The sequence below is a fragment of the Onychostoma macrolepis genome, chromosome 12, assembly GCF_012432095.1.
Source record: "Onychostoma macrolepis isolate SWU-2019 chromosome 12, ASM1243209v1, whole genome shotgun sequence".
Taxonomy (NCBI): Eukaryota; Metazoa; Chordata; class Actinopteri; order Cypriniformes; family Cyprinidae; genus Onychostoma; species Onychostoma macrolepis.
Window position 1 is genome coordinate 13,087,176 of NC_081166.1, and position 20,622 is coordinate 13,107,797.

The 20,622-nt window shown below is 37.0% G+C and overlaps 2 protein-coding genes across 10 annotated transcripts in view; one reads left to right on the forward strand and one right to left on the reverse strand.

Annotated features, from left to right (window-relative positions):
- arhgap12b (Rho GTPase activating protein 12b) overlaps positions 1 to 14,827 on the reverse strand; it is a 52,537-nt gene extending 37,710 nt beyond the window's left edge. For 3 of the 8 annotated variants that reach the window (XM_058792637.1, XM_058792636.1, XM_058792632.1), the window contains exons 1-2: positions 14,497 to 14,826; positions 5,637 to 6,393 (exon numbers count right to left, since the gene is read on the reverse strand). In XM_058792637.1, the coding sequence (XP_058648620.1) occupies positions 5,637 to 6,320 (684 nt within the window). In that variant the 5' untranslated portion in view covers positions 6,321 to 6,393; positions 14,497 to 14,826. Of the gene's footprint in view, positions 1 to 5,636; positions 6,394 to 6,499; positions 6,755 to 9,900; positions 9,954 to 14,496 lie in introns of those variants that run through there. The other 5 variants (XM_058792640.1, XM_058792638.1, XM_058792633.1 and 2 more) reach the window with 4 other exon arrangements.
- A 1,454-nt stretch (positions 14,828 to 16,281) lies between these two features.
- Positions 16,282 to 20,371, forward strand: hexd (hexosaminidase d). Of its 2 annotated transcripts, XM_058792655.1 has the most exons (13): positions 16,319 to 16,337; positions 16,596 to 16,703; positions 16,778 to 16,893; positions 16,977 to 17,064; positions 17,170 to 17,334; positions 17,492 to 17,675; positions 18,452 to 18,523; positions 18,613 to 18,811; positions 18,890 to 18,972; positions 19,085 to 19,157; positions 19,283 to 19,393; positions 19,481 to 19,570; positions 19,925 to 20,371. In XM_058792655.1, the coding sequence occupies exons 2-13, from the start codon at positions 16,611 to 16,613 to the stop codon at positions 20,112 to 20,114; spliced, it is 1,464 nt and encodes a 487-aa protein (XP_058648638.1). In that variant the 5' UTR covers positions 16,319 to 16,337; positions 16,596 to 16,610; the 3' UTR covers positions 20,115 to 20,371. The 2 variants fall into 2 exon arrangements, with proteins under 2 accessions (XP_058648637.1, XP_058648638.1); XM_058792654.1 differs by having other exon boundaries at positions 16,282 to 16,703.
- The last annotated feature ends 251 nt before the right edge of the window (positions 20,372 to 20,622 follow it).

The window sequence follows — 20,622 nt, forward strand, 5'->3', positions numbered from 1 at the left end:
CAAAACAAAAACATGTATATAAGTCATATTTCACACCCATGGTACACGAAAAACTCCCATGACAAATATAAGTTTGGGGTTAATAAGTTAGTAAAGAAATTACAACTTTTATTCAGCAAAAATGCACATTTAAAATGCTACAAAAGATTTCTATTTCAAATAAATAGAAAATGTTTTGAACATTCTATTCATCAAAGAATCCATAAAAGTTTAATAAATCATTTACTGAAAAAGTAGCACGACTGTTTTCAACTTTGAAAATAATGTTAATGTTTCTTAATAAAATGTTTCTTTAACACCAAATCAGTATTCTGAAGGATCATGTGACACTGAAGACGAGAGTAATGATGCTGAAAATTCAGCTTTTCAACAATTTTTTCAACACTGTGTTGTAATTTACATAAAACATTAAAATCCCCCCTAAATTTTAATATTATTTCAAAATATTACTGTTTTTACTACATACATTGATCTACAATCTTGGTTTTTGACGTTCTTTCAAGAACTCAAACTTTTGAACAGTAGTGTACAACTTAAAGTTTGAATAATATATCATTATTTGTTTAGACTAACAGTAATAACAGTGTATTAATAAAAAAAAAAAAAATGCTTAATAAAATTTTTTTCAATTGTTGTAAAACAGTGCAAATTTGAATACTCCTTCAAGTTTCATTTTCATTTTAAATTCTTACATCTTTCTTTTGATTTGGGGTGAAATATGACCTGGACATGTTCTTCACCTGACTATTCCTTTGCAAAGGTTTGAGCATCAAAAAACAGACATTAACCAGGTGTCAATCATCCATGCTGGAGAGAGACATCAAACATATTATGGCCTTTCAGACGCAGCAGGACACACACAGCACTGATACATCCATCTCCACAGTGTTATCCACTTTATTAATGAACTCATGAGGAGAAACCGAGAGGAAGCGGGCCTTCAGCCAATCACAGGCGAGGACAGCAGGGGCTTGTGGCCTTGTACTTCCTATCCTCTTTCCACACAGAGATGTTGACAATTGATATATTTAGACTAGTTTAAGCACAAGTAATTTTCAGGGTAGGGAAATACCAAAGGAAATAAAAATCCATGGGTAGGTTTGCTGACTGCACAGCATGCATGTATTCATAAAACACTTTCCTTGTGGGTGGGTTAATTGTTTTTGAGTAAGCAGATCACTCTGGATCGTTCTACATTATTAGTTCTCTATTGTCACCGATGCACCTCAGCTCAGCAAACCGAGGTGTAGAACGTTCCCTGTGACAAAAGCACTCATGCACTTCTGTTATAATGTCCAACAGCATCAAAAGGTCATAAACCCCCATGAGGGACGGGTTACCTCAGTTCAATCAGTGGCACATTGTTGTTTTGTCTCTCTCTTCTATTTGACTTCAGCCTTTTTCCCACAGCTAAATGTCCCTGGATATACTGTGGCGGCTCTGAATTGGTTTAAACACCGGAATGGTGTGAAAATGAGGGAAAATTGATAAGAGAGAAGAGAAGAGGATGATACAGATGGAAAACCCAAGGCCTGGCATGACAGCAGTCTTTTTTATTTAAAAAAAAAACAAAAAAAACACACATTTTGGAAAATAGCAAAACAGAGTACTACACATTCATTGGATGTGCTCCACCTGACTTTTCACTCCCAGTGTGACAAATAAACTACAAGTAATAATCAACCACAATGTTTTATGTCTAATTTTTGACTTAACTCTAATTGCCAGTTCAATTAATAAGACATTTTACACCAAGTTGGTTTAAAATGCTAAATAACACATTATTATTATTTCAGAGAACATACCATTTAAGCAGGTTTTTATTCTTCTTTTAAAAAAAGAAATTAATACTTTTATTCAGCAAAGATGCATTAAAGTGATGAAAAGCATCAATATTTTATTATGCATCAAAGAATTCAGATTCCAAAAAATACAATGTTTCCACAAAAATATTAATCAGCACAACTGTTTTCAACACTGACAATAATAAGAAATGTTTCTAATGAGTGCCAAATCAGCATATTAGAATGATTTCTAAAGACTGGAGTAATGACTGCTGTAATACTTGTAATAATATTTCACAATATCACTATTTTACTGTATTTTTGATCAAATAAATGCAACCTTGGTGAGCATAAAATACTTCTTTATAAACATTAAAAATCTTACAGATTTTGAACGGTAGTGAAACTCATTGGCTATAGTTTGGATGCAAAATTGTCACCAAAAGATACATAAATCTCACCAAACTTCTCTTTTGGAATACTTTAAATTACACCCTCAATGGAAAGCTTGATTTATTTAATAATTACCTATTAAACAATTTCTTATAGGTTTAGGGTTAGGAAATTCTAATCATCTTCATATAAAAACAACAGAAATCTAGCAAACGTGTGTGTGAAGTTAACTTACCTTACCCTCAGGACACATTCTGCCCCCACAACATGTCAGCTGTGCTCATCGACAGCAGAGCGACAGAATGAGTGAGAGACAGAGATGCTCTGACAGCGTGAGGGTACCAAACCCCCCACACACCACCCCAAACACACATCGATTTGATGTCCACTGCCATCTTTCAGCCTCAAGTCCATATTTGGGCAAAAATAGAGACAGACAGACAGGAACAACAACAGACAGGAGAGCAAGTGAGAGATCTTTGATACTTGAGTAAATATTAGATTAGAGTGAGCTGTGCTGGTTTCTGCCCATCAAGATCGGTGGGCCTTTATTGGGTTATCCGACTGAACCCAGTGTGTGTGTGTGTGTGTGTGTGTGAGTGTGCTGGGACAGGAATGACAGGAATGCTCGGGCCTCCTTTACTGTCAATGCAGGGAAGAGCTACAGGATTCACTGACTGGATTCAGTGACTGAATCCGAACACACACACATACTTCGAAGACTCTTTTGGGCTTATCACGCATAAGCTTAAAACCGGCAATGATTCAGTATGATATATTGGTGAAAATACCAATGCATGTACATACGCAAAAAAAAAAAATAAATAAATAAATAAAATCTGAGACAAAACACACCGAAACAGGCGGAAACATGTAAAGCTGAAGCATAATCTCAACTGCAGACAATAACTGTTCACACAAAGGAAAACACCCAGCTGAGGGGGCTGAATTTAATTTTGTGCAGCTGCCTGTTAGAAAAACCCCTGCTCTGTTATAAAAGCCATTCATAATCTTTTATTAGAGGGATGACATGCTAGTAATCCCCCGGTCAAGCATTTATGTGTGTCTTTCTGATGGCTTATTATTTCAAGTTATTTGAACATTTCATAAAAAGGATAATAAAAGTAGAATAAGGAAATACTTCTAAAAGACAAAATCCAAAAAAGTGAGAGTGTGGGGGAGGAGAAAAGAGCGAGAGCGGGAAAGTGTGTGTCTGTGTGTGTGCAAATCTGCTTCAGGGGGTGTAGATAAAGTTAGAGCATAGAAAAAGGCGAGGAATTGGGGTCCTAAATCCATCCTCAGTGGGCCACTCTGGTGGAGTATTGAGGGAAACAGATTTGGAGCTCAATCCTTTAAGGAGCTGCCCATTCATAAGTGGTGAGGGGAATAGACGTCAGGAGGGATGCAGGCAGAGAATATGACTTTGGGCTAAAAGTAATTCTGTGAATAATTCCCCAAAATTGAAAATTCACCATTTACTTAGCCTTCCAAGCCTGTATTTTTATTCCAGTGTTGTTAGCGTTAACTAAAACTATTAAAAATCAAAGAGTATCGGATTAAAGAATAATAACAATAACGATGAACAAAATAAAATAAAAATATTAGATGAAAAAATGAAATGTTGCATTGAGAACTAAATGAAATATAATTAAGCTGGAGTACTAAAATTACTAAAATTTAAAAAAAAAAATTATATTTTATGGCTTCACAAGGTTTAAAGGGTTTTGAACCACATGAAAATTTGCATTTGGGGTGAAATCCTGCTTTAGACCAAACATCACACACAGCAGATGTTATGAATGAGATCTGGAGAGCAAATGTTCTTTGTCTATGAGGGATAGTTGTTGAACGGCTGATTAAGTAATCACATGGTTTAGTATTATCAGCTGACCCTGATGGACAAAGTCTGACATGGACAAATCCCTCAAAAGCCCAGTGTACTGTATGTTCTTTTAAGCGCATATATGCATGTGCATAGTTAAGCCACTGTCTGGAACCAGTGGACTTTGAGGAGCATCATAATTATTCTCATTCAAAAAGCAACAGTTAGTGGCTAGAAATCTTGATGTTGTTGGCCAAGACCAGTAATTATGTGGCGACTCAGAAGATCAGCTCAATATGCATGACAAGCTACAGGTTTAGAACTCACACAGACGAGCATGCTTATTGTCCTTATAGCTCACAATGATGACCTGATGCATATACAAGCCATTGGACCAACACTTCTCAGTGTGCATCTTTCCATCTCTCTCACATATATACAAACACAAAACGGGGGCAACAACATGATCTAGCCAGATATGACCTACTTTCTATTCTCCCACAATCCCCTTTGTTCCCCAGCAGCACCCTCTTTTAGAGAGACATAGAGAAAGAAATGGGGGAGGAGGATAGTAACAAAGACTAAACACCCAATTCCACACGATGCACCCTGGGACACTCAAAAAGCAAACTCAATCACTCAAAAACTACTTTGATACTACTGTGGTTGGCCAAAACTGACATCTAATAAGTAGTGGATTGAACATAATGCATGTATTTCATGTTTCACTTTGCTCAAAAAACTAAATTTAAAAAAACCCTCTCGTTAATATACATATTGCACAAAAATGTAGCTTTAATTTTCTAGAAGAGCGAATCAGAGAGGGCTACTAAAATTTATATAGAATTAAACTTTTGTAACACAATAATTACTAATAGTTAATATAAAATAATAAATAAATGTACAAATATAAAGTGTTATTTTAATTGCTAAAAAAATTAAAAATGCAAATACAATTTAAAAATTATATATGAATTATATAAATAATTATAATTAATAATATATATATATATATATATATATATATATATATATATATATATATATATATATATATATATATATATATATATATATATATATATATATATATATAAAACATTGCACAATGCAAAGAAGTTGTACACTAATGCCAGCAGTTTCTTTTTACATAAAAAGTGTATTTTGTGATTTAAATGAAGTCTCTATTATTGTCTAAATCAAACCTTGTGAGGTGGCCACAATTTTCACCTCTACAGCAGAAAACAGATTACATCTCCTGCTGAACAGGAGAGGAAACCACTGCTGAATCCAATTTAACCTGACAGAAAATACGACGTGTCACTGTAAATGTCAGAGGCAAAACCGAGGGATAAAGGGAAAGGTGTGAGGAAGAAATGTTAGATTAGTCTCGTAGTAATTGTCTGAACAATGCGTTACAGAAATAGATAATGACAGTCGCAGGATGAAAAGGAGATGAGAGCAATTCTGGTAAAGATAAGAGCTGGAAATGCAGAGAATGAAAGCTAAAGATGACATTGAAAGAGATAAAGGGAGAACATGAGTAAGTTTGGGAGTGAGGGAGAATGAGAGAGAACAAATAAGCTTGAGAGCGTGGGAGAGAAACGAGGAGAAGAGTGAATGTCACTCATTCTTACCTGCATGTGTTCAGTAGAGCTGCTGCTGAGCTCATCTCCAGATTCAGAGTCATTTCTCATTTTCTCCAACCCATCTCCTGGTGACATGCTTCCATCCGTGTCCACCGACAACCTGCCTGGGAGCTTCCCCAGGCAACCTTGCTCTCGCGGAGGGGATTCCGCTCGTCCTTGTGGAAGTGTGGGGTTGCCAAAATGATAGTTATGATGGTTGTTGTTAAGCAGAGTGAGTTCGGCAACAACGCTCTTCATCCCCGAGTTCTGATTGGTGTCCCGCAACATTAAAGGTGGTGTCTGCTGACCTGGCAATGGGGAAGGTGTCGTCGAGGGAGGTGGCTTGCCAAAGCTGGACCGTTCCGTAGGAGCGCGTTGGTTGAGATTTTCGTTCGACGACCGGCACTGGGTGATTTCAAGAACGTTAGGGGGCTTTGCGCGAGGTTTGGGTGGCGGCATAAGGGCACGCCGGACCTCTCGGACGTACTGAGCGGGGACGTAAAAAGCCTTGGTGCCCTCCTCCCGACGAACTTGCCACCAGTCCTCATTGGTTTTGCGAACCAACATGTAGCATTCGCCCTGCCGTATGGAGATAAGTCTATCTTTCGCCTTGTACTCATAATCGTACTCCACCTCGATATACACCTGCCCTGGGGCGATGGACAAATCACAGTGGCCATCCCGTTCCGTCATGGCTCAATCTGTCCGTGAGTTATTCAGAAGACAGACTGTAAGTGGATCCACATCTCTTGCTGTGTCCACTCGACTGCAAAAAGAGAGAATGAGATTGTTAGCACGTGCTTTAAAAAGAGATGATACTATTAAAGGAGTAGTTCACTTCCAGAATAAAAATTTCCTGATAATTTACTCACCCCCATGTCATCCAAGATGTTTATGTCTGTCTGTCTTCAGTCGAAAAGAAATTAAGATTTTTGAGAAAAACAGTCTGGGATTTTCCTTTATATAGTAGACTTCAATGGTGGACAACGGGTTGAAGGTCCAAATTGCAGTTTCAATGCGGCTTCAAAGGGCTTTACACGATCCCAGCTAAGGAAAAAGAGCCTCATCTAGCTAAGCGATTGTTTGTTTTCTAAAAAAAATTTAAATTTATATACTTTTTAACCACAAGTGCTCATCTTGCACTAGCTTGACCTCACGCATTACGTAATCACGCACATGTGTGATGTAGGTGGAAGTACCAACCCAATGTTTACAAAGCGAACATGCAAAGAACGTCAAATGCCCATTACAAAAAAAGGTAAAACAATGATTTTGGATGATTCTGAAGTTGGAGGAGAAAATGAGATGGAGTTTTTTGCCCTACTGTACCTTTCTGAACCGAAGTACACAGACGAAGAACTAACCACGCGTGACATTTCCAACGTGATTACGTAATGCGAGAAGTCGCACATGCATATCGCAGAGCTAATGCAAGATGAGCATTTGTGGTTAAAAAGTAGGGCTGGGTATCGTTCCAAAATTTTCGATACCGATACAGGTTCCTGGACTATACTTTTTTCGATACCAATTTTATGAAATCAATTTTAACAAGATTACATTATCTAAAAAATATTTTTATTTTATTTTGCAGCTTGTTGATGTTTACACAGACTCAAAGACTCATCTCCTGAGCCACTGCACAAAGGAACAAAATGTAACCAACACAATAATTCAGTGCAAATAGTTTTAAAAAAGCTAAAATAGTCTTCAGTTTACACATCTGTTAGGCTACATTTACACTAGTGCGTGTTCGTTTTAAAATGCTCAGACAGAATCATCATTTCTATTAATTTTCCACTGATTTACTGAGGAGCATTAGCAGCTTTCAGCGCTGTCTGCCTGTGCCCTCTCTTCCGCGATCGCTGTTCTGACACAGAAGTAATAACATATTTCAGCAACATTACATGGCTAAAACACACATTAGGCGGAAGTTATTACAAACACTCGATGGTGGTTTAAAGTAAGTTTTGAGTAAATGCGGAATATAAATCTTATTTATTGTCTATTGTAGCATGATGCTACAGTGTGCATGAATGGTCACGTAACACATGCTTTCGGTCGTGTAGTATGAACGGACATCTGCATATGATCGGAACTCCACGCAGCTCCCACACTACTCTCCATTGTAAATGAATGACTTCTGGTCTGTCGTTTGTCGGAGATAGTGGAAAGCTGGCTTGAAACGCAGCGGAAATGCCAGTATGACGAGGATCATTTCCATTTTAAAACAAAAAGGGGGCTGGGACTCATTCACACTACAGCCTCACGTGTGAGCCACATCTCTGAGTGTAACCGGAGTAAACTAGTAGGTGTGTTCGACTTGACGCAGACCGACTGTGCAGACCGATCGGTGTATTACAGTACCACGAGAGCTATAGAGAGCAGACTGCTCTGTATGTTTTTGAATCGCTCTCGCAGATGTCAAACACTGATCGATCTGCGCCCCACCGCTTCTAGTCGAACAAACCTAGTGCTGCAGGCTTATTGGCTGACTGACGTTGATGAGATTAACCCCTTAGGTATTGAAATTTGTACCCAGCCCTATTAAAAAGTATATACTTTTTTTTTTTTTTTAAATGACCGATCATTTTGCTAGATAAGACCTTTATTCCTCGGCTGGGATCATGTAGATGCCTATGAAGACGCAATTTGGACTTTTAACCCACTGACCACCATTGACGTCCACTATATGGAGAAAAATCCTGGAATGGTTTCCTCAAAAAACGTAATTTCTTTGCGAGTGAAGAAAGAAAGACATGAACATCTTGCATGACATTGGGGTGGGCAAATTATCAGGATATTTTCATTCTGGAAGTGATCTACTCTTTTAATCAATACCAACCATGACAGATTGGATCTGATGGAAATTAAAACAATCACACATACACATTTAAAAAACAAAAAATGCTACTGTACTTTTCAACGTCGATGGCAGCTGCATGGTAACCTAATCATGCGCGAGGACACCATGGCAACCAACATATCAGTAATCCAATGATCAAATTACAATGACAGGTCTCAAGGAACACAACCACGCTCACTCATACGCACAGATCATTGAATGAACTGAGTGATATTTTCCAGAGTATGGCCTGCAGATCCCTTTCTACAGTCAACATGCATCTGTTTGGCCCCAGATCCCTCTCTCACATGTACACAATCCCCCTCAAGCATTCTTAGGTTAAATATACACGGTCCTGTTCACATATGGTGCTTAAAGATGATGGATTGTGACAGCCTTAAGCAGGATATAAAGAGCGAATGGATTCACTCTTCTTTTTATTTTCCCTTTGTTCTTTCAGCCCTTCTGTTTACAAAAAAGGCCTACTTTGACAGTCTGATGCATACTATTCGCAAAAATGGCAAGTACTTTAAGATCTGGCCAGCTTTGACCTGATTGGCTGGATTTTCACGTTACTTCTGATAGGTGAGGTGCACAGGTCTTTGAAACATACCATTTGAAAGTTTATTCTATTAAATACACTATTGTTCAAAAGTTTGTGGTGTATGTGTACATTTTTTTTATTTATTTAAACAGATTAAATTGATCAAATGTGACAATGAAGTACTTTACTGGAAAAAATATATTTCGAATGAACGTTGTTCTTTTGCTCTACTCAAAGAATCCTTTAAAAAAAATGCATCAGGGTTTCCATGAATATTAAGCAGCACAACTGTGTTCAACTGTGATAATAATGAGAAATGTTTCTTGAGCACCAAATCAGCATATTAGAACAATTCCTGATGAGTCATGTGAAAAAGACTGGAGTAATGGCTGCTGGAAAATCAGCTTTGCCATCACAGGAATAAATTACATTTTACAATATATTAAAATAGAAAACAGTTATTTTAAATTGTATTAATATTTCACAATATTACTTTTATTTAGCATTTTAGATCAAATAAATGCAGCCAAGGTAAGCATAAGAGACTTCTTGCAAAAACAAAAAATTCTGATGAACCCCAACTATATTGTATTTCACAATATTGATTTTAACTTTTGTTTTAGATTGTTTTACTTTATTTAAGAAAAAAACAATAGCACAAAATTTTAAATACAGTCCGAACATGACTTTTTTTCCAATAGTGAAGTTCGGTTACAGGAGACTAACATTTCAAACACACCCCAAAAAAGGCGCACACACTCTTAGTTAAGCCATGGCACCCTACCTACTTATAGCTAGTTAATCCACATGGTCTGTCCTTAAACGGTTAGTCTTTGAAGCTGAAGGGTTTACTGAACATTTCGAAATAGCAACAAATATTATACAACCTGCTCAGTGAGTGGGAAGCCATGCGGTGCTGTCAAATTTTAGATGTGGATTTGATGTGACATAAGGCACCTCTCAAAATAGCCATGGAGGAGAGAGACTGATAGAGGTTACTAAGACTGAATGAAACTGAATACTGTAACCAGACACAGACTACACCGATCACTCCACTAAGAAAACCTTGCACTGTTGAGTCAAGCACAGAGCCACATCCAAACAATTCACTAGCAACACAGTTTCTTTGATATTGTTTTGCTCATCTTTTCTAAAATATTAGCTGCTATCCTCCTGCTCATATGCAGCAGGACATAGCTGGCATTCATCAAAAAACTTGAGCTTCATATACCTTTTGATTCTCAACCAAACTTTGAATTTATGAACGTGGGTCTCATCTTCGTAGAGGTCAGCTTTTCTCCCTCTCTCTCTTTCTGATGTACATCAACACCGAGCCAGTCAAAGGAACAAGATGTACTAAAACACCATTTGGGTCCTGAACCTCATGAGAAAGTTGCATCAAATACGTTTCCCTCCATTCGAGCTTGTCAGCAACCACACATCTCTTCCACAGATAAGACACTTGACCCAGCATTGATTTAACCAGTATGGAGCTGAAGGCAATCTACTCTCCCTCTGTTTTCACATTCTGCACTAAAGACTCGTGCCAGCCTTGGCAGCAACTTCAAACTCTCCCATCTTTTCATTTCATACATACTTCATCAAACCCTATCACAGGCACTCCAATATACGGAGTACAAACTACAAGACCTAGAAGAGAACATGATTAAAATAAACACCAAATACCAAACAAAAAGGACAAAAGACTGCTGAAGGGCATGACTGGTAAAGTGGAGCTGGTAAACACTCTGCCGGTTACGGTTTACCTTTAAGAGTCATTCACACAGTTTTTGCATTCCGCTACGCTGTTTTTCCATTATTTTCTATGTAAACATGTGCTAAACAGACATGTTTGATGGTTGCACTCGAACCTTGCACATTTTGCAGCACCTTGACAAGTCCCTCTAAAAACACAGTGATCAAAGAAAGTGCTGCCCTGAATCATGTTTAAAGTGCAAAAACCTCCTGTGTGAAAGGTCACTTAGTGTGAAATGTTACAGTAAGGGACAAAGTAAATTCAGAATATCCAGTACTAAACTTATTCTGTATGAGAGAGAGAGGTTATGTAAAACAGCTATTAATAAACCACAATAGAAACAACAAACAATTGGTTTTCTTAACAAATAAGTCTCTACTGATACAGCTCAAACGTTTGGGGTTGGTAATGTGTTTTAATGTTTTTGAAAGAAGTCTCTTATGCTCACCAAGGCTCCATTTAGTTGATTAAAAAACAGTAAAAATTGTAATACTGCAAAATCTTATTACAATTTATAATAACCATGTTCTATTTAAATATATTTTCAAATGTAATTTATTCCTTTGATGACAAAGCTGAATTTTCAGCATCGTTACTCCAGTCTTTGATGTCACATAATCCATCAGAAATCATTCCATAATATGCTGATTTGGCAGTCAAGAAACATTTCTGATTTTATCAATACTAAAAAAAGTGCTGCTTGATATTTTTGCGGAAATAGTAACCCACCACCCAAATGCCAAAGTTTACAATAAGCCTGTCTGTCTGCCCAGACACCACAAACCATACCCGAAGCTAAACATAGTCTACCTTCTCCCTCTGCCAATAACATCCACATTTACACACAGGATCCACTGGAGTCATTCATATTTGAAATCTTGGGATGCACTGTTATCACATAAAGGAAGTCGGAGGAATAAAGGCCTTCAGTGATTTCTAATGAGTAAGGGAAACTATGACATTTGAAAAAGAAACAATATTATTTACACACCACAGAGAGGAGGATCACAGGAGAAAACTCTGTTTTCCACCGACATTGAAACAGCTTGAGGCAACTCTTATCAACACTTTTTAAAGAGTAAAGCAGATCTTCATTAAAACGAGCAAACAGACTAATTTAATCAAAAAGCAGCACACAAGGATTTCAAATCTACCACGTGGCTCCCATTTGGGGACTTGACTGCGAACCAAAGTGGAGCTTCTATAAACAAGTAGCAGATGGAAGGTCTCCTCTGGGTGTGAGTGCAGTGTCACTGTGGCCAACGTGCAAAATAAATTACTACCAACTTTTCTGCAAGATAAGTGAGACTGTCACTCCAACAGAAAAACCATATCATTTTGCTGGGGGAACTTGTCATTTCTATTCAGTTTGATTGAATCTCATAGTGAATCAAAATATACTGGGAGAAAGTGTCTATGGAGTTTCACTTCCTGGGCTTCAAAGCAACTTACAGTGAATCCCAGAGCGTCAAAGAGATTTACTATCAAGACCACCACATTAGCACTCATTACAAATGCAAATATTCATGGTGAAGAAGTGCAAAGACTTAGTAAATGCAGCTATTTCAAATGCAAGTACAATAGAAAGCAGAGATAACATCTGACGCTAACTCTCTTTGAATTTAACCATATTACTCATTTTAGGTTTCAATACTAGAATCAAATACCATAAACATAATAGAGAAGCAAAATAGAGAAGAAAAATGAAGATAAGTCACAAACACATATCTTGAACCTGATAAAATACAGGTCTCTATTCATTTTAATCTCACTTTCCCTAAGCGAAGCTTGGAGCGTGACATTTACACTCCGGACATGATCAAATTATGCACTGCTACACAGTGGTCTTGAATATTACATAACATTTAGCCACACTAAAGGCCAACGTGACCTACTTTCAAATCAGCAAGTTGTAAATTTACTAGAGAAAGGCAAACATCACCCCCACCCCCGACCCCCCACAAAACACAACTACCTTTCTGTCTAAATTTGGAACCTGGGAAAATAACCCTGAGATTTTCAACGGTGTTTATATATGGACATCTGGTCTAGACAGAAAACATTTTGAATCCCACAATCTGCGCTCGAGGGATCTTGAGATTGGCCAGGATTACACTCACAAACATGGTCTTTTTCGCAAAATGTGCAAAATAACAAGTGTTCTGGATCAGTTTGCCCAGTTTTCAGGTGATTTATAAGCAACAGCAGCAAAAGAAATTCTTGAGAAGTTTTGCAAACCCTTTCATGCTATTTAAATGAAAGTGAATGGCTTAGATGTACCAGCAGAATAAAAGAAACATCTGATCTCAGCAGAAACAATTCATTTAGTCCAGTTACCTGATACAAGAACCTGACACTACTAAATGCCACAGTGTACATCATTAATAGATCAGACATAAGACATGGTCTCTCATTCCATGACATGACTTTCACCCACATTTGAACTAAAAGAACTACATCTTTGTTTGAAAAATGATTCTATTAATTCTGTGTTGATCATCCTGTAGCATATTGTGACACGTTCTTTGATATTTTAATACCTGTTTGAAATTAGTTTTTTTTTTTTTTAAACAAATCTGACAGGTCTCACACAACAACACATGAATTTTGAGCCGCTGTTTAAAGAGCGTCTTGTATGCGTCTTGTAATGGCTTGATGCTCAGAAATGGTTCTTTGTCATTCATCTTGATGACTACAGACTGGCTCCCTTTCTGATTAAAATGTGTTCTCCTTTCGACAAACAAACACCAGGGGTGGACAAAGCCAGCCAGCATAAAATAGGTTTGTTTGTCTAATCTACTGAGCCACTTAGCAGCCGTGAACACAAAGTGACCTTGCAGGAGGGATAGGCGTTATCGACATTACTTGTGAAGTGATTTTCAGCCGTCAGGTTCTTACACGTCAAACAGTATTTGTCTTTGTTCCAGAGGTTCATTCAGGACTGATGCAGATGAGCCGACACTATTCCCCCAGAGACCCAGTCCAGAAGTAGAGAACCCCGTTTCCCCTGGTAACCCGCCTTTGTTTGGGTAGCGGCTGCACTGGTCACTCATCACGGTGGCCGGTGCAGTCCCTCCCCGGGGGAAGGCGACAGTGAGGCCGGCAGAAGAAAGGGGGAAGGGTCGGTTCGGCCCATAAACTTTCAAAGAAAATACAGAAGTACAAACCAACAGTTCTGCCCAAGAAATGTTTACTGTGCTTAATTTCAGCTCGCTGAAGCAAACTAATGATGTGTCATCACAATAATGCATACAAATTGTTTCCAAGGGAAAAATAAACAATATGCCAAATGCAGATACTAATTCTCTACCCAGAATAACTTTCATGAACCGCTTGCGCCGTTTTGACTGATGACAGCTTATTATTACTCACAAGCCAAGTCAACGTTTAATCAAAACAAAGCACAAATTATAAACACAAGTCTAAGACGTAACCATCTAAATCACATCATAACTAGATTAAAATTAGCGTTGGTCTCAATGCGAGGGAACTGCGTGTTGAAACACATGGCTGTATTTTAAAACCCGATGGGAGCATTTTGCCGCAGCACGATAGCAGGTTCCCCGACCACGGATCCCCAAAGCGGCTTTCGTGGTTGGCCACAAGGTAGCAAACCGCTGTGCAACAATCAGTTCCAACGGTCCCAACAATGCAACTCTTTATATCTGCAACAATGCGCCTTTGAAGCATAGGAATGAACCCAGAATCTGCTCATAACGTTACTGACCTGGCGTTCAGGGGGATCTGGGAGCGGCCATGCCCGTTAGTTGGAGAGTCTCTGAAATCAACTTTTCCCTTGCGGTCCTCGGCACTTGCGTGAAAAGATACTGCGCGGCAGCAACACAAAACACACGATCTGACCGCCTCGCGCTTCCAATCGCAGTCTGTCTCTGTGGGTGAGTGGGTGCGCACTCCCGCCTGTCCTGTGAAGCTCTTTTGGACTGCTGATGCTCCTGTGTTACCGCATCAGGCCCCCTCGTGGTGCTGCAAGGCTCTTGATCCTCCTTCTGTTCAGAGGAAAGTACGCAGAGGCGTTTGCGTGGTTCTGCACAGCACCAGGTCACACACTTTTTGTTCAAACGTCAATTAGAGCTGAATTGGATTTATTGTACTGCATTTTATATTGCATTTATTTTTTGAAGTATTTTATTTAGCCTACATCACTGTCCATTTAATATTTTGATTTATTATTATTTATATTATTCATATTCATTCTTTGTTTCTTTCTTTTTTATTACTTTTTCTGTTGGTGTATAGAATGTTTAGATATATTGTTTTGTGTGTGTGTGTGTGTGTGTGTGTATTCATTTACTCATTTGGCATGATTGTTTTGCACATATATATATATATATATATATATATATATATACACACACACACACACACACACACACACACACACAAAACAATATATCTGAACATTATATACACCAACAGAAAAGTAATAGAAAAGAAAGAAACAAAGAATGAATATGAATAATATAAATAATAATAAATCAAAATATTAAATGGACAGTGATGTAGGTTAAATAAAATACTTCAAAAAATAAATATACACACATACATACAAACATACACACACACACACACACACACACACACATATATATGCGAAACAATTATGTCAAATGAATAAATGAAATGTGCCCAGATCACAGGCAATTTCATTTTCCATTTATTATTTATTTAGGGGTTCATTAGTCATCTAAAGACAGTATAGGAAAATACAATTAGAAAAAAAAATAATAATAATAATAATAATAATAATAATTATTATTATTATTATTATTATTAAGCTATTCCTACATTCAACAAGCAATTATGATGACACACATTGTGTCATTTAAGCAGTTTAAGTATTATTGAATGTCTGTAAGTAACCTCAAAGTTGTTCACAGTTCATGAATCACCCCTTCCATGATTGGAAGAACCTACAGATTATAACCACTATTCTGTTACCAATACAATTTTAGAATGTCAATATTACCAGTTCTGTACATTAAAACATTGTCCACTAGAGAGTGACATTTACTAAATTTACTCCGTTCAAATTCTGTTGCAAGAGATTCCAGAATCTTAAATAAATATGCTCTTACAATGTAAATAAAGATATTATAAAAGTTAATTTCATATAATAGTAAAGTTTACTTTAACATTTAACTTATTTGAATTTTCGAATAAAAATATAGACTAATCAAATTCTAATCATTATTCATTTAAACTTTTTGTTATAAGCTGACTTTTTTATATTTCAGTATTAATTTTGTTAAATACTACCTGTAAATTTAATTTTGTTTAGAGAGATTAAAGATGTCAAGATAAAAAAAAAATAATAATTTACGCTTTTATTCTAAAATAACATCCCTGCGGAGAACCATGGTTCACAACTTCCGGTCCTGAGCGGACATGCATGTGTTTGTAGTCCTACATCTGCATAGTTGTTGGTTTAAAAAGGCACAAAAAAACTACAATGCCCGTCGTGCTTCTCAGGATAACGTTGCCATGTTGGTGGGCGTGTGCGTGTGCGTGTGCGTGACAGTGCAAAGGAATAAAGGATTGTAAACAGAGGTACTAGCTCATGCTTCGTTAGCTTCGTTGAGTTGAATGTACATATTTGAAAAGGAACAAAGGCTGATTAAGAAATAAATTAAAAGAGAACGTCTTCTAGTTACAGTATCAGCCCTTATTAAATGACAAAATACAAAAAGTTAAAGGATAACACATTATACAGTGTATGTATAATTATGTCAGTTGTTAATTCCGTGATTTAAATACGAAGTATGAGTTAAAATATCTTTAAGACGCTGATAGATTTTTATTGAACAGTACCAATAAAACAGTATGACTGATATGGACCAGCCATTGCGCAGTTGCAAAAAAATTGTGCATTTGGACCTAAAAGGGGCACCTCCTAGAATTGGCTACTTAACTGAGGTACAACTTCTTTTACTCTTTTATGACTGTTTAAATAAAACTTTAAGGAATTAACCACGATAACGTTTCTACAGCTGATCCAGTTATTTGCTGATCTTGGTGCCAATGGCTTGCTCATCGAATATGAGGACATGTTTCCCTATGAAGGAGAGCTGAAAGTTCTTCAATCTACAACTCAGCCTCCATACAGGTGAGTATTTATTTTCAAAATAATTATTTTATTTTTTATTTTTTTGATAATTTGACAGATAAAACTACCTTATATCCAAACAGCCGTGAGGAGATTGTGTCTATCCAGAATGCTGCCAGCAGTAGAGGGCTGGAGATCATTCCCCTGGTTCAGACATTTGGACATTTGGAAGTAACTATGAAACCTATTTTTGTCATTTACAGAGAGGAAGAATTATTTAACCATTTGAATTATGCATATTCAAACTCTTTACTATTTTAAAATGTTCTCAATCAGTTTGTCCTGAAGCACAAGGTGTTTAGAGAGCTGCGGGAGGTGGACTACTGTCTGGGCACCCTGAACCCACACCGTGATGCAGGACTTAGGCTGGTGCAAGAGATGCTCCAACAAGTCATGAAGCTCCACCCTAAAAGTACCAGCCTGCACATTGGAGCCGATGAGGTACAGCCCATCCCTCCATCAAAAAAATTCCACATGTGTGGCTACAATATAATAATTCCTACAAGTGAACTGTTGCCATGTTCATATCTTGAAAAAAAAAAAATGTTTGGTGCTAGTTTTATATTGGCCCGTTGATCAAATATCATTTTTTTAATAGGTTTTCATGCTCGGTCATGGAGATGAGTCCAAACATTGGTTAGACATTCCAGGTCGGAGCATTCACCAGCTGTTCCTCAGTCATGTCATTAAGGTGGCAAAGGGCGTACAAAAGAGTGCGCCGAACCTTAATTTGATCATGTGGGATGATATGCTCAGGTCCATGACTCCTGGGACCATTAAAGGTGAGCAGTTAACATATTTATCACCCATTTTGGAAAATTATCGTGATTTTGTTCCATATAAGAGGAAAGAATGTATTTAATAAATTGCTCCATGTGTTTAAATGGATGCTTAAAGGGATAGTTCACCCAAACATAATCATTCTGTGATTATTTACTCATCCTCATGCCATTCCAAAACACTGAACCCCACTGACTGAACAAAAAAACTACAAAAAAAAAAAACAGTTAAAACTTTTTTCATGTATATTCTTAGAAATAAATAATCTTCTTTGAATTATAAATTAAAATAAGCTTTTTTAATACAGTACAAAGGAGGGGTTTGTAGGAGAGTTTGGAACCTAAAACTAAATTTAAGAGGTTGTTCACTCAGGATGCACTTTATAAATGGTTGGTCTTTGACTCATGCAACATGTTTCAATGTTTTTTTCTAGTCAGACACCAGACACTTCCCTTCAGTTGCTTTTTACATGCTTATGATACTTTCACCTCCTTCCCCTTGATACATTAAATGTCAACACCTCTATCTTCACTGGGCAAAAATATCTTACTTAAATGTTCCACATCCTCCACACTGACTCAACATGAAATTAAATGAATCAAATGGAAAAAATAAATGTAATCTTATGTGATAAATTACCAAATCAAATTAAAGTCTATGCTAAAAGAATTGCATTTTCCAGTTCATGGCTTACACTGTTATACTGTATATATACACTTTTTTTTTTTTTTGCATTATACTAATATCAGTTTGTATCCAATTTATGGTCTTATTTTAGAGAGTGGTCTTGTTGGTTTAGTACAACCAATGTTGTGGGATTACAGCCCTACTCTAGATGTGGAGAGCACTGGTAAGTTGGGTCAAAACTCACTTTACTGATAAATATTTTGAGTTATTTGGTCATGAAAATGCTTGATTATTTTACATTTACTTTTCCAGTCATGCTAATGGAGCGCTATAAGTCCGTGGGTATGTCACAGCAGTGGGCTGCCAGCTCTTTTAAAGGCTCGACCACTGTGCACACCTGTGTGACCAGCACTCAGAGACATCTGGACAACCATTTACAATGGCTCAAAGTGGCATCCAGCCTGTCAGCTGGCATTGAGCTACAGGGAATTGCACTAACTGGATGGCAAAGGTTAGATGGCATCACTAGAATCGCAATTGTCTTACTAGCCAAGACAATAACATGTATGTTTCTTTGTTTCCTTTTAAGATATGACCACTTGTCCAGTTTGTGTGAGCTGATGCCTGTGGGTTTGCCCTCTCTGGCATCCTGTTTGCAAACTCTTCTGCATGGTCAGTCACTTTTATTTTCACTCCTATATATTTCTTTTTTTGATGGTAAATTGATGGCAGTATACAAATATTAAAAATGCTCAACTCACTATAGCTGTTCACTGTGATTCAGGTCGCTTTACTGAAGAGGCTCAAAAGAAGGTGGTTGAGACACTTGGCACTGTGGATGTAGAAGACACAGAGAGGTACCGTATATTCATATCCGCGCCCTAAAAGATAAAAAGCATGTGTGAGTGTAACACTAAGAAACCTCAAGGGTTACTTTAAAATAGACTCATTTACAGAATATTCTTTGGCCTGTGTGTCCCAGATTGTCTTCTAGGACGTCTTCCTCCTTTGCTGGGGCAAAACTAGCTGAACTCATTGTGAAGCTGATGTCTTTGCTGGAGTCTGCAGAACTGAGACATTTTCAGGACAATATGTGAGTTTAGGGCTACTTAGGTTTTAAGATGCTTGTGAAGTTAAGGCTAATTTTCATCAAACATTTGTATTCATTCTTGCATAACAGGTTTGTGAGGGGCTGGTTCACACCCTACCACAGGCAAAAAAAGACAGTTAGCCCACTTATTGCACAACAGATTGAAACACAAGCAAAAATGTAAGTTTCTTAAATATATGTATATGTTATATATATGTTAAATATATGTATACTTATGTTTACATTACTTTTGAAAAGTTTGTGGTTGCTCAGATTGTTCAATGTTTTTGAAAGAAGTCTCTTGTGCTCAACAAACCTGTATTTATCTTGATCTCTTGATCCTCCAGAAGTCATTCTAATATGCTGATTTGGTGCCCGAGAAATATTTCAGATTCTTACCGATGTTGAAAACAGTTGTGCTGCTTAATATTTTTGTGGAAACTGTGAAACCCCATGTGTCTTATTCATGTGAATTTTAAACAAGGTCCTTATGATAGGATATATCCATATTTTTCCTCTCATTTGCTCCAACAGTATTCTTGATGCTGTGGAGAGTCAGGTGCGAGAGTTGAGAAGAGAGATGCGTCTGCTGTACTCAGACTCTACAGTTCAGGAATGGGTGGACCAATATGTCACTCCAGCGGTGGAGCCTCTGCAAATCCTACTGAGAGACATCGAAACTGTTTTAAATGAAATGGGACTTTATACCGAATCCATATCTTAAAGTTGGTCAATAAGTTTCTTTTGATAACTTTCTTCAGTTCCATTCAAGCTAGACTATATGAAAGTACAATGTAAAACTGAATGAAACAACTGAGAAAGCTTGTGTTTGTGAATCACTGTTATATTATTTGTATTATTAAGATAATGAAATATAACATTATTGTAATATTTGTTTATTTTAAAATTACCAACCAATAAGTACATAAATTAAATTCTCATTCTGACTTTCTGTGCTTAATAAACCATTTTAAAACGAAAGGCTTTTTTTCTTTGTTGAATTAATAAATACACGCATTCTAAAGTGTTTTTTTAGTATTATTGATATATATTTATAGTATTTATTAATATTTTAAATTAGTTTTTATTTTTGTATTTTAAGTTTCCAATTTATTTATTAGTAATTATGAGCTTTTGTCGTTTTTTTATATTTTTTATTTTTATTTATGTAACTTAATTGTATTTATTTCAGTTAGTTACCAATGCAACATTTTCATTCATTCATTCATTTG